The sequence below is a fragment of the Schistosoma mansoni genome, chromosome 3 (assembly GCF_000237925.1).
Source record: "Schistosoma mansoni strain Puerto Rico chromosome 3, complete genome".
Classification (NCBI taxonomy): Eukaryota; Metazoa; Platyhelminthes; class Trematoda; order Strigeidida; family Schistosomatidae; genus Schistosoma; species Schistosoma mansoni.
The window spans coordinates 8,502,762-8,526,674 of NC_031497.1; the positions used below are offsets into that span (position 1 = coordinate 8,502,762).

Below are 23,913 nucleotides of genomic sequence, written 5' to 3' on the forward strand. Positions count from 1 at the left end.
TTCAGAAAATTTGAAATAGAAACAAACAAAACAGAAACTTTAAACAAACAATTAATTAATTAAATTACTCTTTCGCTCTATTTTAAATAAAATATTTATACTTATATATAATTGATATGAAATAAATTAGAAAATAAACAGATTAATATACTGAAAAAATTGATGAAAGAAAAGTAAAATAGGCGAGAGCCGAAAACAAATAATATTATAAGTTTTTTTTAAGAATCTGCTTTTTGGCGCCTCCCCTTTTGTAGCACCTAAAATATAATTAAAATCTAGTTAATGTGTTTTAAGTAAAATATGGAAAGACTATGTATGTAATTACGTATGAATGTGTGTGTGTCTGGACAAATAAGATAATATATATATCACGATAATTTTGTCTTTTTTAAAAACCCTCGATTTTATAAGTGTGCAGACATAGATTAGACTTTCTTGAAGATTGAATGATATGAAAATCTGGTTGGTGCCTAACCAGATCAGTTACAGTATAAATTATCTGAAATGTATTGGAAAATAAAAAAGAAATTAACGAAATGAAAACTAATAAACTACTTTGCTTAACAATTAAAACGAAATCATAGATCTCGGTTCTAGTTAGTTATGAGGAAATAATTATTAAATATTTCATACATTGGAAGGTAAATTATACATGATCTTCGTTTTTGACTTTGATTTTGAGACCCTTAATATCCCGAAGCGGATGAGGGTGGGGAAGGTCCACTCTCTATCTCGAAGTGCTCCCATATAGCCACGCATACACAGTCACTGTCAGAGAAGTCCTATTCACTTCCTTCCCACGGCGGGGGTACTGTTTACGAAATTGAGAAGACGAAAAGTGAATGTCCGATGATATAACTTGGTTGGTGAATACGGAGGATCCACCTAGGGCAGTTTAAAAACCTTCACTCTAAACCAATGGTCACATAAGCTCTAGGATCCTGAGGGAACAAATGGCGTATTAACCTACTGTTGGTCACTGGCTACCCTGGGACTGCATCACCTAACGCTGCTTCGCTGCCTTGTGGATTGGAACTCTAGGTTGAAAGTTCAGAGGATGACCACTCAACAAAACCACTCGCTTCACTCCGGGCGCCCGTGAAGTATCCAAGCACACAGACAAACCTCAATTCTAAACCAATAGTGCACATGGGATCCAGTATCCTTGGGGAACAAATGGCGTATGAATCAATCGTTGGTCACCGGCTACCATGGGACTACATCTCCTTACGATGCCCCACTGCCTTGTGGATTGGATCCTTCGGTCGAAGGTTGCGGGCGTGACACCCTGTGAAAACCACCTGATTCGGTTTGAGCACATGAGCAGTATCACAGCCCTCACACAAATCAAATAAGATTTGTGCGGCGCATATGTATTCGGTGCCCCCTTGTACTAATATTTATGTGTTTAAATAAATAAATTCAAACTTTGCTCTACGAGTTGAAGGATCTTCATTCAGAAGAATTATGAAGTCTTGGGATGAAAGTCGAGATTCTACGGAAGTCACGAGACCGACACCTTTTCTAGCAACCAGAACAACAAATAATATAGACACATAGAAATTCCAGACAATGTGGGAAACTATGAGGGCCAATCAAATAGCTACGAAAATGAAATACAACTTGTAGGTGCTCGGACTAAGTGAAACTCATTGGACCCAACATGGACAGAAAAGGAAAGACTCGGTAGAGATGTTGATGTACTCTGGTCAGGAAAAGGAAAATGCTTTGTGAAAATACAAGGAGTTGCATTGATCAGTTAGTCAGTCACAATGTAGAACTTCGTACGTACGCACCTCAGTTCGAGTTGCCATGCCACATTAGCACAGAGATTCAGTTGTCGATCCAAATCCAATAATGGTAGAGGTAGTAAGAGTATAAGCATTAATGTGAAAGATTAGGGTTTAAAGATATTATTCAAGGAGTATAATCCAGTGAAATAAATTTGAAAAGAGAAAAAGAGACATGAAGATTTCAGAAGATAAGGATTTGGGTGAACACAAAGAGTGGATGTACCTACGCCATTGCAAACGATTTTGAGCCATGCCATTCAAGGTCTCTAACCATCGGTTGCTATCATCTCGCGGATCCCAACCAGGTAGTCTACACCTACCAACATAGTTCAGTCCAATCGTTAGTGACTTCATAGATTTGTGCCACGTTTCGGTCTGGTCGCCCCTAGCTTTCTTCCAACCTACTCCTACACCATAAAGCATTGCACGTCGGGGCAGTCGGTGGTTGGGCATACGTAATACGTGTCTCAGCCATCTCAACTGAAGTTTCACTACTTCATCAATCGATTTGCCATCCTTACCTAGTACCCGTTTCCTAACAATTGCATTACTTACCCGGTGGTCCCAGGATATACGAGCAATGCTTCAAAGACACCTATGATCGAATACTAGTAGCCTACGAATATCTTCTACTCTCATCGGTCATGTTTCACTGCCATAAAGTAGGACGGAACGAACTGCTGCACAGTAAACCCGTCCTTTGGTTGCTAGACGGATATCTCGCCTACGCCATAAATGACGCAAGTTGGCGAAAGCTAGACGAGCCTTCGTATCCGTGTTGAGATTTCGTCAAGCACCAGACCACAAGGGTTGATAAGACTCCCAAGATAAGTGAAGCGGTGGACACGCTCAACTACTTCACTTCCTAACATTAGTTCAGGTGTCGATGCAACCCAATCCTGAAGTAACATTTTGCACTTCGAGGAGGAGTCTCGCATCCCGAACATGCCTGCATTGTTGCTTATAGTGGTCAGAAGACTGCATTTTGTCAGCGTCTTCACCAAATAGAACTATGTCATCGGCATATTCGAAGTTAACAAATAAGTCTCCTGGTAGAAGTTCAACCCATCTAAATTTGGATGAGGAAAGTGTTATTTCTAAAAGTACATCTACGACTAAGTTAAACAAGAATGGAGAGAGTGGACAGCCCTGACGAACACCACTTGAGGTAATCAATTCTGATGACAGTTCTCCATAAGCTCTAACTCGACCAGTTGTGTTCGAGTAGAGAGCATTTATGAGGTTAGTGTACTTCTTTGGTACTCCTTTCAGTGACAAACAATGCCACAAAACCTCACGTTCAATGGAGTCAAAAGCCGCCTTAAGACGCAGACAGATACGTGCTTGCACGTGCTCGAGCATTGTGCCAAATAGTATAACAGGCCTCCTTAGCCAGGACTTAAGAAACTCGCACTATCGATTTGTGCTGCGTCTCCGAAACGCGCATACAAGATCCGAGTAGCGTCATTCATTTGACCTCACCATGTCAAGATAAAGAACCAACACGATTCAAGCTTCGTGTATCTCGAAGCCCTGATGCTGCTCTCCATGGCCTCACTGGCGTAGGTATAACACTGAGTCCTCGGGCAGAACTAGCTCTTTTAGAATGGATCCCAGTAGACAGTCGTCTGGACGTAGGAAAGACACTGCAGGGAAACCTCTTAGGGTTCTACTTAATGATAGCCAAGCTAAGAATATATTTCAGGAACTGGAAAAACAGTTAGGCAGACATGTAAGTTGTGCCCAGCCCGAGGCAGCGTGGAATGACATCCGAAAAGCTGTGGAAACAGCAGTGATGTCTGTTAGTATGGTAAACCATAAGGTTAGGGAGAAACACTGGATCTCAGCAGCATCTACCGCACTGATATATGCTCGAAAACTCAACCCATCTGGCTTTGAACATAACGAAGAGCGGAGTCAACTTAAGCGCAGGCTAGCAAGAAGCCTACGCAATGATCGCGAACGGTGGTGGGTAGGGAAAACAAGAGAGATGAAAAAGGCAGCGGCAATAGGTAACAGCAGACTCATTAAAGAAACCGGTATTAGGAACCCGAATATCAGTGAAACAATCTCAGATAAAGATGGACATATCATTCGTTCTCAATCCAAGAGATTGGATCGATGGGCAGAACACTTTAGGGATCAGTTCAACTGGCCTTCAGCCACACTTCAGTTACCCACGATCCCCAGTCGTCCTGAATGGCAAATTGAGGTAAGTCCTACAACTCTCTACGAGGTTGAAAAAGCTATAGGAAATCTGAAGCGAGGGAGAGCAGCAGGCCCTGACAGGTTTATACCCCTGAGATTTTTAAGGATGGCGGTCCAGTACTAGCAGCGAGATTGACTGAGGTCTTAGGTAGAATCTGGGAACTGGACGTAATTCCATGTGACTGGTCTCAATCACTGATTGTGCCAGTCTATAAGAAAGGACAAAAGTCCTCTTGTGACAATCACAGAGGGATCGGTTTGAATAATATAGTGTCTAAAATATTAGCTTCAATAATACTCGGACGCCTAACCAAAGCTCGTGAAGAGCAGACTAGAGAGAACCAGGCTGGTTTTCGACCTGGACGTGGTTGCATAGACCAGATATTCACTTTACGTCAGGTCCTAGAACATAGACACACATTCAGACGTCCCACAATCGTAGTATTTCTCGACCTTAAGGCGGCTTTTGACTCCATTGAACGTGAGGTTTTGTGGCATTGTTTGTCACTGAAAGGAGTACCAAAGAAGTACACTAACCTCATAAATGCTCTCTACTCGAACACAACTGGTCGAGTTAGAGCTTATGGCGAACTGTCATCAGAATTGATTACCTCAAGTGGTGTTCGTCAGGGCTGTCCACTCTCTCCATTCTTGTTTAACTTAGTCGTAGATGTACTTTTAGAAATAACACTTTCCTCATCCAAATTTAGATGGGTTGAACTTCTACCAGGAGACTTATTTGTTATTTGTCATTCGGCCGAGCTTTGGTTCAACAATACGTAAACTAAACACGATAACATCACATGAGGATTTTTCGTACTATATGTATATACATTTATCACTTACTCGATCTATCAAATGTACATCCTGTATTTGTAAACTTAGACATTCTTGATTTAGTCAACAATGCTTTCGAGTTTTATTGTTGTGCACCTGAGATGTGTTAATTCATAATTGTGGCAGTATATTAAAATATTAATCAAGTTCTCTGCTTCTGAAATGAGACCTGCCTCATATAAGTTAGATGAGATTGTCGCATACCAACTACATGACCGAGTAAATATTAAAATATAGGGTTTATTTGGTACTAGCAACGAATAAAACTACCTATTATCTTATATCACCATCTGTTGAATCTCACTATTGGTTGTCTTCGATGACTCAGTGGGCAATGTGTCCAATACGTATAGTGCTCTGTTAAATTATGGGTTAACGGACAGTGTAAGTAGTTGTAGTCATGTTAGTCATTTCCATCTCCAGGAGTTGAACTTTTACCGGGAGGCTCACTTGTTGACTTAGAATACGCCGACGACATAGTTTTATTTGGTGAAGACGCTGACAAAATGCAGTCTTCTGACCACTATAAGCAACAATGCAGGCATGTTCGGGATGCGAGACTCCTCCTCGAAGTGCAAAATGTTACTTCAGGATTGGGTTGCATCGACACCTGAACTAATGTTAGGAAGTGAAGTAGTTGAGCGTGTCCACCGCTTCACTTATCTTGGGAGTCTTATCAACCCTTGTGGTCTGGTGCTTGACGAAATCTCAACACGGATACGAAGGCTCGTCTAGCTTTCGCCAACTTGCGTCATTTATGGCGTAGGCGAGATATCCGTCTAGCAACCAAAGGACGGGTTTACTGTGCAGCAGTTCGTTCCGTCCTACTTTATGGCAGTGAAACATGACCGATAAGAGTAGAGGATATTCGTAGGCTACTAGTATTCGATCATAGGTGTCTTTGAAGCATTGCTCGTATATCCTGGGACCACCGGGTAAGTAATGCAATTGTTAGGAAACGGGTACTAGGTAAGGATGGCAAATCGATTGATGAAGTAGTGAAACTTCAGTTGAGATGGCTGAGACACGTATTACGTATGCCCAACCACCGACTGCCCCGACGTGCAATGCTTTATGGTGTAGGAGTAGGTTGGAAGAAAGCTAGGGGCGACCAGACCGAAACGTGGCACAAATCTATGAAGTCACTAACGATTGGACTGAACCATGTTGGTAGGTGTAGACTACCTGGTTGGGATCCGCGAGATGATAGCAACCGATGGTTAGAGACCTTGAATGGCATGGCTCAAAATCGTTTGCAATGGCGTAGGTACATCCACTCTTTGTGTTCACCCAAATCCTTATCTTCTGAAATCTTCATGTCTCATTTTCTCTTTTCAAATTTATTTCACTGGATTATACTCCTTGAATAATATCTTTAAACCCTAATCTTTCACATTAATGCTTATACTCTTACTACCTCTACCATTATTGGATTTGGATCGACAACTGAATCTCTGTGCTAATGTGGCATGGCAACTCGAACTGAGGTGCGTACGTACGAAGTTCTACATTGTGACTGAGTTTGTAAACCTACATCATATAAGATTGTCCGGAACAAGCTTGTTTGAAGAAAAGAAGCACTAAAATTGACCTTGGAATAGTGGGTTTATACACGGTCTGGCTTATGCAGCTGGTGTTTTTCTGACTCACAACCATACTTATTAAATATGAAACCTAATTTAGTGACACTCAATTAAGTCGATCGGAAAACTGTGATAAGGGACAGTCCACTGAATAAACCACCAACATTTCAACGATTTGGCAGCAGTATTTCACTTTAGTCAACTAAGAAGTAGTGCTAGCACCTGTATCAACAAGACCATTTTAAGACCTAGAATATAGAACTGAAGTTCATTACTGCTTCGCTACATAAAAGGGTTTAAGGATTCCCATTGAAAAAAATGACGTCCGATCAAAGACCATACTGTATGTTGCTACAACGATGTCGTAGATTTTCAGAAGTCAATGAGACAAACCGATCATTTAAAGTCCTGCTTGGATTCATTATCTGAAGTGAAGAAATACTGTATAGTCTATTTCAAGCTTCTGCCGTAGTGATAAGAATAACATTCATTTGACTCCTTTTCCAGATTGAAACTCATGCACTTGTTTACCAGTCATACATTAAGTGTGAGGTCTAATGATGTTATCAAGTTAGTTGACCTAAAGGTGGAGCGAGGTTCGAACCTGAAAATTGGGGACTGAGAATGGAATACCTTAGACACTGAGTCCACGCTCCAATGAATTAAACTCAGATCCACCCAAAGAGGATAATGAAGGATGTAAAGGGGCCATAGCAGTATAAATAGTATCAGTTAGTTAGGTCATATAATGATATAGTCTTCAATTCCAACTATTCTTTTAAGAAAGCCCACATATTCACAAGAAACGCAAGCGAAATGCTTTTTCGGTTGGTTATTATGGCCAATTTTTGAAAGTGCATACATTATATGAACATTGTTTATAGGTGCGTGACTAAACTTGTTTTAAATACTAAAGCTTTAGGGACTATTTAAACTGTAGATCCATTTATAGGACCCTACTGAACTTAAAGTATATTACTTCATATCAATTAGTAAACAGATCGCTGTTTAGAGGTGCAAATGGATCCGATTCTAAAATCGGATCGGAATTCTCCATGTTATTTCTTTTAACTTCAATAGTTTTTGTTGGCTTTAGTCAATAGTGATCTTTATAATTTGCCACTTTAAATGAAACGTTTTATGCTGCTTCTTGGGTAAAATACTTTGAAATCCCATATCATTCACGTCTGAAAAACTAATAAAAACCGATAAACTAAAATTTTCCTACAACTTCAGCTTATTAAACATTTTTCAGTAGTTTTCACACCTTACATGATTTAAAACATGAATTTAGTTGGTACGAAGTCAGTGATAAACTTTAAGTAGACGATAAACGGACGCCTTGAAGTTTTACGTATTGAGAAAAACTACTCTTGGGTAGACAGTACATTTAAGTCACGAATCTTCAACGTAAATCAAAACGAAATAAACATGGAAACTCACACTTAGGCAGTAACGCATTCTTTTAGGAACAGCGCCTTTGATTTGTTCAAATGGTGCAAATGGTTCAAATGGTTGAGGACGGAATAGAAGAAGCTTTCGCTTAACGGGCTCCTGTGTCTAGTAGCAGTGGATCACCAATACCTTCAGTCAAAAACCTAGGTATATTAACGATAATAGAGGGGAAAAAATGAATTTGGTAAATCATAATAAGTTATCCTTAGTCCTTAAGAATAAGTCAAGTTTCCTATTAAAGGACTCCTGAAAAGTCGCTTGGACTATCTCAGTCGGCAGCGAATTCCGACATTTGATAACTCTTACGGAATAGAAGTTGTGTCTGCAGTCTGTTCTGCTATATTGGGTCTCCAGTTTCTGAGTGTTACCTCTTAGGTTAGTGTTATGACTAAGCTTAAGAAGATGTTTAAGGGGATGACCAGAAGTGTTAAGGATGCTGTAAGTCATAAGAGGGTCACCTCTAAGACGCCTGTACTCTAACGGGTAAAGGTTAAGTGATTGGGGGCGCTCTTCGTAAGGTTTGAATTTGAGTCCCCGAACTGATTTCGTGGCTCGACGTTGGATACGTCCTATTGAGTGTATCCTGAAAGCTAATCTATGAACGAAGACAGTAGAAATTGTCTACTCTTTGACACTCATTTCTCAGTGCGAATGGAAGGCTCAGTCAACTTTTGTATGCTTATAGGATGAACATCCCGTATTCTTGCAATAGATATTATGCAGCTAGTTGGGTCATGAAAATGAATAACATACAACTAATTCACGAAAACGTCCACTCGCTATTCAAAAGATCTGCAATGTCATTTAATCTTTATAATCGTTGCATTAAATTGTTGTATAAGTTTGACTTCGAATTTCCTGAGACATTATTTGAATGACACTTAGTTCTCGGAATTTATTTGTGCATATTCCAATCCCTATTGTCTTTCAATCATTCGCCAACATCACTGTACACCAAAAGAACGGACTGGAACTTGGTTTTGTGGAACTGGGAAGGTTGTGCTTTCTGGGGACGGTTAAAACGTAAGGCTATGGGTTCTCGAGCACGCGTTCCGTGTTGAGTTTTTTTAATGTCTTCATACATAATCTATTAACAGTTTTTTCGCCATTACACTTTAATTTTTGTAATTTTCGTGGCTTTTGTCCCGGCTAATTAGTAGTCTGATGTAGTTGTCTTTCACCACCTGCGTGAATGTCAAGTCAGCTCAATGTGGTTATTTGTAAAATTATAAACTCAAGAAAGTTAAATTCACTATTTATCAAGTCAGAGATAGAACGTAGTCAGATTTTTTGGGCTGTAACGAGCTCCAAATACCTTCGTCATCTGATTAACCACCCTAAAAGATGCTGATGAATATATATATGTCTGGTAGTTGTTTGGTAGAATCAGGTTATTCTATTTAGCAGAATCATGTTCTTGTAACTGATAAATGTTGTTGACCGAAAACTAGTGATGGGAGACGCATTACCACTAAAGGAAACGACGAAAAGTGACTTTCAATAAAGTTTGCAGAAAATCTAACACGCATCAAACTTTCTTGTAAGGAATGGATTTGAGGTATAGGTGTATGGAGAGCCAAATGATATCGGTGACACACCATGACGGGAAGCACACACTCACGAAGCAATTCTCTGTTAAACTACCTTTGGGTACTACGTAAGATGCTAGTGTTAGATCCATTTTGAAAGTGAAAATCCCTCCATGCATACATTTGTGATTTCTTCCTTGTGGTTTCTTTATTTGTACATACTGTTAACTTTTTTGATGCTGATTAAGTCTGTAACGTTTAATTTTCTTGGTTTTCCTATCGTTTTTTATTGAGTCTCTATGTTCCTTACTGAACTGTATTCAGTTTGTTTTAATTATTATTTCTAATGGCTGCCATATTGACTGCTCGCTCTTTGATCGTGCGGTTTGATTTTGACTGGGATCGTGCATTTTGGTTGTAATTTGGAGCACTTTCCCAGATATTGAAGCACTTTGTGTTATAAAACAGCCGCTCAAACGGAATCTTACTTGATCTATCCAGAAGGGATAGAATAACACTCACCCTTTGGTGTTTTCGGTAATTTTCATATATTTCTTACCACTTTGCTATTCATTGTAATTTAGATTGAATATTTTTTCACGAAAGCTTATTACAAGCGAAGAATTAGTAGCGTCTCAGATTCTGTGAGTGCTTGGTGAAATTTCGTATTAGTTTGCACCATAAGTGTTACTAGTATTCTTCCGAATATACTGTAATAGTGAAAAAACTTACATATACAACGCCGGGTTTTGGCAGAACTTCGAAACTGATGCAGTACTTGCAAGTTTTCATAAAGAAAGGAGTACTTATAAAGCAAACACTCAGTTCTTTCCAAAAAAGTAATCCGAGCTGTAAATGTCCACCTCGTCGCACACATAGACCTGAAAGCCTTCTTGGTCCAGCCTCCAATATGTACACTGTGTCTCTATCAGATGTTATATTCAGTAACAATCAAAACAATTTGTTGTAATTCCGCCGGCTTTTCTGACGGCAACGGTAATTATATTACAAATGATAAAGTTGTTGAATATTCATCCCCTCGCAACACAGTTCTTACCATAGCCAATTCTACGAGTGTTTATGGAACCATTTGTGATCTTTACTTTAACTTGCTCCATTACGATAACTCGGTTTCTTGTTCTTTCCTTAAATGTCCGCTCTCTGTCCAATAAAACTACTCGTCTTAAAGCACTTTTATTCCTTGTAAGTCCAACCATTGTACTTATTACCGAAACATGGTGCAAATCACCCATGTTCGATAACTCCTTGTGTGTAGATAACTCCGTTTTCTTTCGAACAGATAGACGTCATGGAATAGGAGGCGGCACAACTATCTATGTTTATTTGGGCATTCAGGAGCGTAAGTTTGAGAATGCATCTTTTGACGCTAGAGATAACTCCACTTGGGTTACCGTAAACTCAGGATCGCAAAATTATCCACTGGTGGAATGCATATGCAAACCACCTTATGCGGATACTAACTCTGACAGATCACTAACAAACATTTCCCTCATTGCTTCTAACCAACCGCATGCGTCTAAAATTATCGGTGGTTTTAAACTGCCAAGTATCACATGGGTTTGGACTTTGGTACCAGGTCGATATAGCAAGTTACTTGAAACATTAGAATTTTTCGGATGGTCCAACAAATCCGAAAACCAACTAGGAGGAATAATATACTTGATTGATTGTTAACAATGAACATCGACTTTATCTCAGTGCACATCAGTCATGAGTTTTTTATTGGTGACCATAGAGTTGTATTGAGTTTTATCCACTCTCTTAACACTACAAAATTGAACCCTAATGATACAATAATAAACCGGCGCAGATATTTTGATCAACAAACCTGGAAACGCAATGAAACTCTTCTTCGATATTTACCATGGGAACCTTATTTTACCATAAATAACATTGACACTTCGCTTTCCGATCTATACTACAACCTGGCATATTGCCTTGACTGCACCGCTCCAAATACTGAGCATGCGACCTATAACGCTAATAGGCGCCAGACTTTAAAAACCTTTAAAAGAAAGCTAAAAAATTCAAACGCCGCCACCACAAGTATCATGACGTGCATCCACTTCAAAGTACACTTAACTTAATTGACAGCAGCGCTTCATCTAAACGCAAGTATTTTATGAATATAGAAAATAAAGCCCCAGGTAGTAAAAGACCAGAGTTTTCAAAACTCCAGCTTTTCAAATCTCGTATGAAATCGAACTCCCTTGACACAACTAAAGTCTTCATAGTTAACGGAAGCATTGTTGACGACCTTGATACTATTTCTGAACTATTTGGTCAGCGGTTCTCGCAATGCCTCAACACAGGAAATGAAAGCTCCACCAATACATTTCCAGTGTTGACATCTAGTCATCCATCCAAAAACGATTTCATATCCACCAACATCAAATAGGCCGTAGCTACCCTGAGAAAGCCTTATGACGGTGGATCGAACAGGATTCCTTTGTAATTCGTGAAATACGGTGTCTCACACAAACTCCTTCTTCTAAAGCCCTAATCATTTGGAATACGGAATCCCCTCTTGTTCTGAATCAAACCTTTTTTAGAAGAAAGTAGCCAAATCGTCCGCTTTGATCTTGCTACTCTTAGCCTGTGAATGTAACTAGTGGGGTGATACAAGGAAGAGTGATTGGCCCACTACTCTTTCTCCTTTTCATCAATGACGTGTGTTCTCTTTTTCAATATGGTAAACCTTTCGTTTCTGCCGATAACCTAAAAGTGGTTTATTCATCCTCTTCTTCCATCAAATTAAGCTATATTTCGGCGGTAATCCAAGAAGGAATAAACAAGTTTTACGAATGGACTGTTTCGTGGACTCAGCCACTGATTATTGACAATAGTGGATCTATCCACATTGGCCGCTGCCTTAACCTAAATCCGGCTATGCACAAACATACACTGAAGCCTGTCAACACTGTTCGTGACTTGAGTTTGAGACTTAGCAACAGTTTGAGCTTTTCCGAGCACATTGGACCTCAATTATCCCAAGCTAGAAATCTCACTAGATTCATAATGATAAACTTCAATAACATCGAGTCGAGATTATTATTATACGAAAAATGCATCTTACCCATTCTTGAATATGGTACTTTAGTTTACAGTAATTGCAGGCATAATGATCTGATGCAAAACTGAAGGTGTTCAAAGAAGGTTCACCATAGCTGTTTTAGTGCAATCCTACACCAAGAATTACCACCAAAGATGTCAACAACTGAAATTAGAACCTCTCTGGATCAGGCGTATCAAATTAAACCTTGTGTTTCACTAGCGGCTTATTCACGGTATTTCTTACTCTTCGGCATCCACCCCCTCATATACTATGATATCATATCACAATGTATGTGGGAATCTACACAAACTTAAGTTAGAATTCTTCCGTTATTCGATACTCAACCATGTAGAACAGGCTATCAGAGAACCCACGTTGCAGTGAAAGTACGACCCGGTTCAGAAGTCTCCATGATGATTTTCTTTCTGAAAGTGGATTGTGTCACCTCTTGAATATCAAAGTGCTTAACAATGACATATACAAACAAGGTCCGTCATCTAATTGACTAAAAAACAAAGTAGAACATTTGAAACTTTTCACTTCTATTTTGTTTTATTTTCTTTTCATTCATCTGAATTTCGCTTATGTTCACATTTATGGTAATAATTATTACTGTGATTGGTCCCTCGACACATTAGACACTCTTGTTGTCCCTCTTTTTCCTCCTAAACATCCGAAGTCTATAACAAAAAACAAATTAACTTATATTACTATTAAATAAACTAACTTCTTAGGTTCATTTTATCTTCACCACATATATCTAACAAATGGAAATTTGTATTTGCCTATCCTTTGCAATTATTTATGACATTTATAGCATCATTCTAAATTATTATCGCACAAGAGTTTATACTAATATCAAGTTTTACTCGGCATTCTATTACATAAATTTACGTGTATTTACTTAAGTGGAATTTTCTTGTTTAAATTAATGGTTTGCTTCAGAGGTCGATATTAACATGCTTAGACCCTTTCACTAGGAGTTCATCCTTTTTTTGGAATTTTCTCTTCCTCCCACCCCCTAAATAAAGATCATCATTAAGTAACCAGAGTTTGTAATTACGATAGTATCTTATGTTATACTCAAATTGACTTCTCAGACTCGCTTTATCTTCACTATGTATTTGTATATATATATAAATATTTCGTTACCTTTTGCACCTAATTGAGACTTTTATAGCATCGCTCCAAACCGTTAATGCACAAATTCCTATTCTACCATCATATCTTACTTCAGTAAGAAGTTGTATTCTTAATCAGTTATTGTAAACTTTTTTGTCTTTTTTTATTCATTCGACAGTACATACGTGATAGTTTGTTCTTGTTCTGTGTTCACAAACATACCTATTAAACTATTTACGTATTTCGAGTTTCCTTCATTACTTCTCCCTTCTTTTTCTCCCCTCTTCCTAAATCGATTAGATATTCATCTCAACGACACAGAACCTGATTTATGATTATTATTCTATTATGATAACTCTTTTCCTTTCTTTTTACCCTCTTTCTTTTTTTTAATATGCTCTTTTTAAAAATTTACAGTGAGGGCTGCAATCATGCAGACTGCAAATGCATTCCGAATAGGATCAACTCGAAGTCAGAATAAATGGCCTGATTGTTCGCTAGTTGCTATCCAGTGCGGAAAAAATAACCTAGAATGTTGCGATGGTAAACTCCAGATTGTATCATTGTTGAGGTGGCATGAGAAACTTGACGTGTATAACCCGACTGTCCGTTTGTTCCTCATCCTTCTGTAATTCAGAAAGGATAATCATAGGTGGTGTGGTTGATCAGAGAAAGGCTTGCTTTTTAATCCTTAAACACATTTTGTTGCACATCTCTGTGGAGTTCACTGGAACGGAAGGTTTGAGGCTTGAAAAACTGGAGAGTTTCCTGAAATTTCTCGATGGTTTGCAATGGATGTTGTAGTGCTGGCACAAACAAGGGTTATTTGTCTATCGCGACCTAAGAAGAGATGTTTTTCATGTCAGGCTGCTTTGTGGTTTTTCAACCATCGGCGATCATGCTGAAGCTTAGGAATACGAGAGTACTGCGGAGATCTGTAGTTTCATTTTGAGTTGATTGATGCCTTCGTTTGAGAGAACAAACATTAATACTAATGGTCCTAGTGACCTCCTTAACGCGGTTAGAAGATGCAGTGATTTCGTCCAGAGCGTCATTTTGAAATAAAGTGATGATGTCTTGCACCGGTTGAGACAGGTTAGAGGGAACAAATTGTTTAGAGTGAGTGTCAGAAGTTTGTTAATTAGTGGCCTTTCTTATGCGTACTGCGATTTCTGTTGCCTAACCGTGTTAGAATGCATTATAAACGAACATTTATCTAGCCTCTGTTCATGGCTTTGGCACTACGTGGAACTGCGCATACGGATCAAGCACACCGTACATGCAGAAGTTGGCTTGTGAATAGCGTTCCGATGTTATCATGAAAGAATGAAGTCAACTGCAGGGTGGACGGGCGAGGTTGAGGGTTTTGATAAAATAGCAATAAAATGTGTAACTGTTGAAAAATATCTCGGCATACGAAAAGATTTCACGTGCAGGTTAATAAATAAATAAATGTATATAGTATTACAACAAAGAACAGACTGGTAGTATATCGTTTTGTGTGCCAGACTGCAAAGGTTTGGACCGTAACACCTTCATAATCGAGGATCCCAAACCAAGCCAAAGTATAAACCAACTTAAAATATCTGATCCTTTTCCCTATATCATATCGTAGAACGCGAGGCGCTCTTATATTAACGAATAAGGAATCAATATTGTCTTGCACCTTTCAGAACTTATCATATCACAGATAAATAAACTAACAGTGTTATTCTTTTTTTCGTATGGTCAATGAATGGAACTCCTAACTCGAACAAGTGATATCAGTCTCATAAGTAAGTCCTTTCAATGAGTTGATTCTTCACTGGAAAGGGCGCTTCAGAGATTAGCACATGCCTATAGACCTAATATTCTGTAGATTCATGATCAAGTGCCTTAAGGTGTGCTCAGTAAAGCTGTTGTCAGCTTCAATGTCGAAGGGTGACAGGATTAAATATTTTGGAGATTTACTTACCGTTGAAAATAAACCTAGATCCCTATCTGGGAAAATCAGTGGTACGGGAACCGGTTAAGAGAAAGTTTCTTAAATTCGGTTAACAAACATTTGCGTATTTGACATAACCCCACTACAGACTTATTCGCGCAAGATATAAATGTCTTGCTGAAGGACACTTGCCTGTCGATCGCGCAGTTGTGCTCTTTGAAGCTTTTAAAAATAGTAGGTACATATATTCTGAAGACGATTTTGATTCAAAAGTGTCAAATACTTTTCCTTCATCAAGTGTGTATATGTTTGTCGTTACAGTATTATTAAGTGACTAGAGAAAACCTAAAATTTTCACCAAATTCAGAAGATTAGGTGTTTAATATAACAATAACCCCAAATCAAATTCTATAATTAGTCTATGCATCCCATTTTTTCCTGCTGTCGTTCGTGCTTGTTCTTTGAAGATTGGTCAAATAAAATCCTCATGGGTTCAGCTCAACACAATACCCCAGCAGATTGAATATACAAACTGAATGTTTATCAAAGTAGAAGGATGGGAAATATATTAAGTATTCCTATCAACTGAGTACCTTAACACAATTACAACTGGTGTAAGAGTAGGTTAGGGAAACCAGTCCATGAAAACATTAACTGTTGAACTTAGCCATCTAGGTAGGTGAAGGCTAACTGGCTCTAGTTCACATGGTTATCTTAACCAATGATCGGAGACTGGGTGACATGTTTCAGGTGCTCTTTGTTTTCCCTTAGGTCTTCGGTTTCTGGATTACCATACAAATTCATCTTTTTCTCATAAATGAATATTTTCCTCTAAAATCCTATCTTCGATGCCTTATCTTTTGCATTGTCACAGCTATTGTAACTACCTCTACTCCTATAAGGATGGTCCTGACAGTTTTATCTCGCTTAACTACTAGAGTTCGTTAGCTAGAACCAATGTACGCATGTGACAGGATCTACGTTGAATATGACTAATTTTCGGTGAATGAGTTTATCTTTTATGTCGGCACTATATTTACACTTGTAATAGTTAATGAATAGTAATAGCAGTAACAAAATGTTTTATTACGTACATAAGTATATGAATGCTGTGATGTTTTCGAAGCGAAATCTGATTTGGAGACCAGTCTCTAATCTGAAGATTCCATAATCTGAGCACTTGTATTTGTCCATTTTTTCTATAGAATGTAACACTATATTCTTCGTTTTTAGGTTATGATATGCTCGAAGCACACTTCTAGTAAGTCCCGATTACTTCTATTTTCAGATTTGTTCCAGAATGTGTTTCGCTGGGCGTCCAGTCAGGTGGTTTTCAATAGTACAAATATACCAGACTTGAAAGCGCCAAGGTCTTTAAGTGCTGTTGCCGAGAAAACCGCACAACCAATTATGTAATTCTGATATTTCAGCCTAATTAAATGAAGTTTGGGCCATCATGTAGTTACAGAGGAATGTTTGACTTCATTAGTGGAAGATAAACAATATTACGAAACCCCCATCCTTCATTTGCTCTCAAGAAGAAACAACGTGGTTGCAACATTAACTGACTGTAATGGACGAGTTCTGAATGGCACTAGTTGTGGTGCCGAAGGTTTCCGGAACGCTCGTAAAATGTCTACTGTTGCTTTTCAAACTGTGGGTATCTCCATAGGACTGAAGGCGAAAAAGCTTGGGATTGGGGCTGTGCGTGTTGTATTTAATGGGTTAGGGTCATGTAGGCTGGTAAGTATTTCCTTGCTTTTTGGTTAACCTGATAGCCTGTGCTTTCAGGTTTGAATATCTCGGGACTAAAGATGATCTCTTTGACGGATGATACAAAAGTTCATTACGGTCATGGGAGAAGACCTAAAAAACAACGTAGGATTTAAAAGGAACATTTATATCAATCTTGACCTAATCATGGTAGTGGGAGTGTACATAAAATAAACTCCAGAATTTGGCCTATTTACTTATGAGTCTTCTGTGTGTAGTTGTAAATTACTTTTCAAGTTTATGTTAATGAAACCTTGAGAGATTCTATTCACTGGTTAGAATGTTGGTCAAACCGCTAAGTTTATGATAGTCAGACTACCACATTTGATGTAACAATGCATCACTCCTAATGGAGATATGTATCATCGAAAGTCCCGGAAATTGCGAGAAACTCAAGTCAATTCAAACAAAGACGCTTAATTAGTTCTCTGTCCAAAGTTATTTCCAATAAAAGCTAACATGAACTACCGAATAATTGTATTACTAGTTGCCGTATACTTCAGCTAGGCGAGTATTAAGGTAAGAGTCTCATGAGATGCCATCAGTCACTTGTTATTCGATTTTACTGAGGCCCAACTGTCATATGTACTAATTACTTCGACAATTCCATGAACACGTGAGAAAAAGCAATGAATTCAACCACAATTCAGAGTTGCAATGCGCACCATGGGACAATGATTTGTGTAAATGCAATCAGTCCCCAATAATCTCAAATGAGGTGTGGTAATCAGCTCTACTTGTCTTTTGCATTTTGAGACTGTACTGTTTGTATATTGTATTTCGCTTAAACATCTTACTGGTCCTGGATACAAAATAGTACCGTTAATTGCCAGTTGCGTAACTCAGCATAAAGTTTCCGTACTAAGCGTATGTTTCTAGGTTGTGGTGCAAGTTGACATTCTGAGGTCCGATTAACCTTGCAACGCTGAAAATATGCAGGGTCAGATGATCGATAAAATCGGTTGCTGACGCTAGAAATAAATCTATCCGTTACATATGCAAGAATGTTTATTCGAAGGTAGTATTTATTTGATCTTAAATCAATTACTATATTAGGTGGTGCAAAAATGCTTAGCATGATTGGAGGGAAACGTCAAGGCATGCACCCTGATGAAAGCTACCGGGAGGTTCACGCATTTGTTCCTTCAAATTACGAGTTCATGTGCACTAGTGATTTGGAATATTAGATCCTCAAAATTTTTTAGGCACACTCTCCGTATTCATCAACACAGGATATAAAACTTCGCCTTCTTACTTTCAACACTCGAAGATATGTCCTATTGTGTAGGAAATTATTGACATGACATCCCAAAAGCCGTGGAAACAGCAGTGGTTTCTATTAGCACTTTTTACCAAAATCAGCGGCGTCTGTTAAACTAACTAGTAGATGCTCCAAAACTACCATTTGGTTCTAAATATGAGAAGCGGAGGCAGCGTTCGACCCTGTTGATCGTGGGGTTCTATAAGTGGCTACCACTGGAAGGAGTACTGATCAATCACATTAACCTTGTATAAGCTCTCGACACGAACACTACTTGTAGAGTCATGACTTATGGCGAACCGTCGTCAGGATTGGTTACTTCAAGCGATGTTCGTCAGGGCTGTCCGCTCCCTCCATTACAGACATAAGTTTAGAGATAACACTTTCATCCTCTGACTTTTCAGTAGTTGGTTCTTTACCAGGAGATACACTAGTCGGCTTAAAATACACAGATGACATAGTTCGGTGAGGACGCTGACAAAATGCAGTCTTCTGATTACCTAAGACAACAATATAAACATATTCGGGAAGCAGCTATCTTCCTCCAAATGTAAAATGTTACTTCAGGACTGGCTTGAGTCATTGCCTGAATTGATGGTAGTGAGTGAAGTAATTGAACGTAGTGACCACTCAACTTATCTTGTGAGTCTCATCAGTCCTGATGCTCTGGTGTCTGATGAAGTCTCGGCACGGATTCAGAAGGCTCCGTCGGTTTTCACCAGACTTGTGACGTAGGAGAGATATCCGTCTTCCAATCAAACGGCGAGTTTGCTGGGAAACAGTTCGCTCCATCCTACTTTGTGGACGCGAAACATGGCCATTAAGAATAGAGAATATTCGCAGGTTACTGATATTCGACCATAAATACCTTCGAAGTATTGCTCGTGTATTTCGGAAACACAAAGTAAACAATCCCTGGCTTAGGAGTAGAGTACTAGGTAAAGGTGGGGAAAAATCGATAAGCTGGTAAGTCTCCATCAACTGAGTTGGTCGGGGCATGTGTTACGTATGCCCACCTTGAATGCCAATGTAGTCTGGTGCAGCCGTAGTTTGGAAGAAAGCTAGGGACTGGCAAACCAAAATATAGCATCAGTTCACGAAGTCACTGAGAATCAGACAGTTGTAGACAACCTGGTTGGGGTCCGTATGACTATCGTAACTAGTGGTTGCAAACTTTGAATGACGGCTCAAAATTGTTTGCAATGGCGCAGGTGTATCCGTCCTTTGTGTTCTCTAAATTTCCCATAACTTCTTTAATAATTTATATTTTCTCGAGTCTTATTTTTGATGCTTAATCTCCCGTATTACTACTGATGCCGTTGCCACCTCTTTTCCGCGATTTGGCCTGACGTCTCTTCGCCGTAACGGAGTGTAACAACTTGAACCGGAAACCACTAAATAGTTATTTTCTTGGAATCGGTTAATGAATACATGTCCAATTTCGAAAAGTCGCACGAACTTTCTTTAGTCTTTTTACAATTTTAAGGCAGGAGAGACTGTGCCGTGTACGAGGGACTTGGTACAAAAATTGTGAAAAACAAAAATCGATGCTACTAGGTTCGAGCTACATCAAGCGTTGGCCATGAAGATTTAAGTTATTGTTGTTTTATGTCGTACTACGTGATACCCATAACTGAAAATCACCACGCATAAGCGCATTCCAAGCTAAACAATAAGCACATAATACACTAATGCGACATAAACAAAGGTACGTCTAAGACAAATTGTACAAACAGTGGTGTCCAAGTCCCACAGTGCACAAGCTCATGTCATACATAAGTAGCCTCTTGCAACATATAAAATAGTATCCATAGCTCATAAACTTTATTGCGCATATTCAATAAACAACTATAACAGAAAAATTATGTCTAGTTGTAAATCTAATAAGAAGATGCATCATTTTCCCCACATATCGTTACATCCATATTCATCGTACAGTCTCGTTGAGTATCAGATTGTTCGTAATTCTTAAGTGGGAAACTGTAACCTAAATAGCAAAATGTGAAAGCAGTACAGAAAACTATACGTTAAGGAATGCAGAAAATGGTATGGTTAGAACAGATAAGTCGACTTAATTAGAGGAAAACCGAGTAAACGTTTTGGTTTATTTACTGTGAAAACATTACGCTGTAATCACATCTTGACTATTAGCTTGAAAATTTTGATAGCATATGTCTGGCCTTATTTTTATTTATGGTCTCACATCTATGAGTGACATCCTCTGATTAGGCTTGGAGAACTAGACTACATGTTAAAAGGTATGTGGAAGCAAGTAACATGGCCAAACTGTATGCTTCAAATGCAGTGCGACCGACCCGAACCCAAGTGTACGTAGTCACTCAGATTTAAAGTGATTGAGTGACAACGTGCAATTACTTCATTTTATATAAAGCTCAGTGTTACAACCTTGCCTCTAGATAAAGTAGATGAAAAGGCGTTTGCAGATACACCATAGTAATTCAAACAATAAGTCAGGCGCTTACTCATTTAGTATAGTTAGTTAGAAAGCTTATAGATTGCGCGCTGAAACGTCTACCCATTATGGTTTCCCTTTTAAACACCTTTCCCGAAAATGGATGGGTGGCGTACATATCTTCAACGTTCTGAAAAGATCTATAAAAATTTGCATAACAACGTTAAGGCAAGCTGAGAGTTGTTCAAATAGATAGGCAAGACATATGAAAAAATTAGACAGTAATATAATAGACAAGAGCGATGTTAGGTTTCCACGAATTAAGGTAATACGGAATGCCAGCTCCTCTATTATTAAAGTCATAAATTTGTTTAGTGCAACATATAATTATAATTGGACGTTTACTGCTTCGGAAATATTCTTTTTACACCATATATAGCGACTTGAAATAATAAATCCTTGATAGAAAGGGTGTGCTTTTGGCTTAAGCTCCAAAGGCTTGTAATGCAATCTAAACTACGAAAAGCCAAGATCCTCCTCTGAGTGGCGACCTAGGGACGTTTACCTTGAGCTGCGTGTATAACACGTTGGACGTTAGGACAAAGCGCTCGCAACAAAATGCTTATAATATGCAGAGCCACATACGTTACTGCAGATGATCCTGAACAACTTGACACCAGGGGCTTGGGTATCTGGAGATTCGCGTGTTAGCATCTAGTAGTGTCCTCAGTTCTAACTCTTCAAACCAGTGTCTATAATTACTGAGTGTGGTTTCAGTATTTGCAAATCTGACAATTCTAGTGAATTAATTTAAGGCTTGGAAAATGTTCTTCACAAGCATTCTACATTGGTGATAGTACTCACTTTCTTTTTTTACAAGCGATGAAATCACACTAGTATCAAGTGCAGACACGCGTAAGCGACTTGCATCCAGAACATTACATTGCTGGAATTGAGTATCTATATCACACGACAAATTAAGTTGTTCATCCGATGTAGTATTTGACTGAGTTTTTGGAATAATCGCAGGAATCTCTTTTTTTTCCGCAATGCATACATTTTGGGGGGAAGATATCCTTGTTTCTTCGCTTTCTACCTGAACGTTTGTGTAAGAAACTGATTTACGACTTACTGCTGATGCACTTAGTGCGTTTTTTAGTGTCTCCACAATAGACACGTTGTAGGAACTGGATATTTCTTCAGCTCTAGTAGATGTAGTAAAAAGTCTTGACAACTTACATTTCTCTTATCACATCAGGAATCGCTGTACGAATTTTAAAGTTTGAAGAAGAGGGTACTTACCAGTCAGCTTAAAGTTTTCAGTACATTTCACTTTCCACAACTCGATAAAGGCGTGTAGCTTTTCATTTTGTGCTATATGTCGGTTGTAATCATCTAGCTTTTGTTTGTATTCCAGGATAAAGTCAATTCTTTCTTTCCTAATGTGCAGAAAAAGTTCACTTAGTCAAGAGAAGTCTCATTAAAATATATGCCATGAAACAGGAAGCTCTCAAGACAAAAAAAACACCCGCCTAATAATAATCGCGCGAAGTAGACATAAGATTGTCTGTCCTACATCATTTAGTTGGCTGGACTACTAGGAATCAGACCCAACATCCGCCAAATATATGACCGAACTGAGAAGTCCCCGCCGCTCCATAAGTCCATAGATGTGCCGGTTAGTGAACCCAAAATGAAGCACAGTTATACGCCTGTGAGGAAAACATATTGTATGGGTGTTAATTATACTACCCGGACAGGTACGTAGACTTTCTCAACTGAGGCTTAACGGTTGCCCTCTATAATCACAGTGGCCTGGGAAGCAACACGGCTCCTTATCCGGTAGTTACGCGACATAAGTGCCTGTATTTGAATCTACATAGAACAGGACTCTAAACAGTTATCTTAACCTTGTGTGTGATACTACGAACCTTTCTTATTTTGAGAAAAACGCCATGTGAGTTTTTTATACATGCTTTGATCGCTAATTAGTTTACGCAGAGGTTTCGATATTCTCGAGAGCTTGTTTTAGGTCAGCCCGACCGGCTATGGTCTTTGAGACGTCTTGTATCCAGGATTATTATGCAGTGAGATTTTGTGAACTTTCAACTACATATTAAAAGGCAAAAACTGTAAATATGCGGTTGTCAGTAGCAAACTTCTCAATTATAAATCGAGCTCTGCATCCTGACTTAGTGCCATGCATCTTTCGCCAGAATTCTCTCCGCATAAAACAGCATAACATATTGGAAATGTGTAAAGGATTGGTACAGTCATCTAATTAGAAGGAAATACTATGTTTACGTGTGAATCTGGCTAGTGGTTACGATACATGTTAGATTGATAAGTGTATTTGACTTTCCATATTTTTAGTACAATTCTAAGGACTGAAACCAAGTACCGAAGTAAAAGCTTATTACGGGATAATGTTTTGATCTTCTCTTAAAAAGGAGTGATCTTTCGCTGTGAGTTCGGGTATAACTGATTAAGGAGACTGATGATAGATTGTGTTTTCGGACAAGTTGACGATGAAGTACTTTTTCCTGTCTTACTCCTTTGAACAATTCCAATTGTCTTAATGCTTTTTCTTAGCGTCCTGAGTAATTATTATAAATATAACATCATGATTTTGTCATGTTCTACGATTATCAGTTCGTTGACGAGCATGAAACGATGTTAAAGATTGAGTGTAAAAAATCATGAACAATAAGCATACCTAATTCGCTCATTACTGCTCATGATCTCTGAAAGGATTACGTTAAGGCAACGAATTTGTTCATTTATTACTTCACTGACGTCTGAAAGACTACAGATTATGAAATGTCAAGAAAGCTTCATTTTATGCCAGTACCCACAGCTGTAATCATCTGGCTGAAAATATGTTTCCTCTAAATTCCTTAACTCTTCCTCTAGATGCTGCTTGAACTTTTTTTGAGACT

General features: G+C 38.7%; 2 protein-coding genes across 2 annotated transcripts; one reads left to right on the top strand and one right to left on the bottom strand.

Moving 5' to 3' along the window:
- Nucleotides 1–16,763: 16,763 nt before the first annotated feature.
- Smp_129420 (putative 28s ribosomal protein S11) lies at nucleotides 16,764–17,416 on the top strand (the record flags this gene model as incomplete). Its single annotated transcript, XM_018799115.1, has 3 exons — nucleotides 16,764–16,939; nucleotides 16,973–17,270; nucleotides 17,306–17,416. 3 exons carry the CDS (start codon nucleotides 16,764–16,766, stop codon nucleotides 17,414–17,416), a joined length of 585 nt encoding a protein of 194 aa, XP_018650936.1.
- Nucleotides 17,417–20,441: 3,025 nt separating this feature from the next.
- Nucleotides 20,442–23,180, bottom strand: Smp_129410 (hypothetical protein; the record flags this gene model as incomplete). The annotated part of the gene is made up of 6 exons (XM_018799116.1): nucleotides 20,442–20,548; nucleotides 21,839–22,070; nucleotides 22,107–22,179; nucleotides 22,214–22,238; nucleotides 22,277–22,413; nucleotides 23,134–23,180. The coding sequence occupies 6 exons, from the start codon at nucleotides 23,178–23,180 to the stop codon at nucleotides 20,442–20,444; spliced, it is 621 nt and encodes a 206-aa protein (XP_018650937.1).
- Nucleotides 23,181–23,913: the final 733 nt, after the last annotated feature.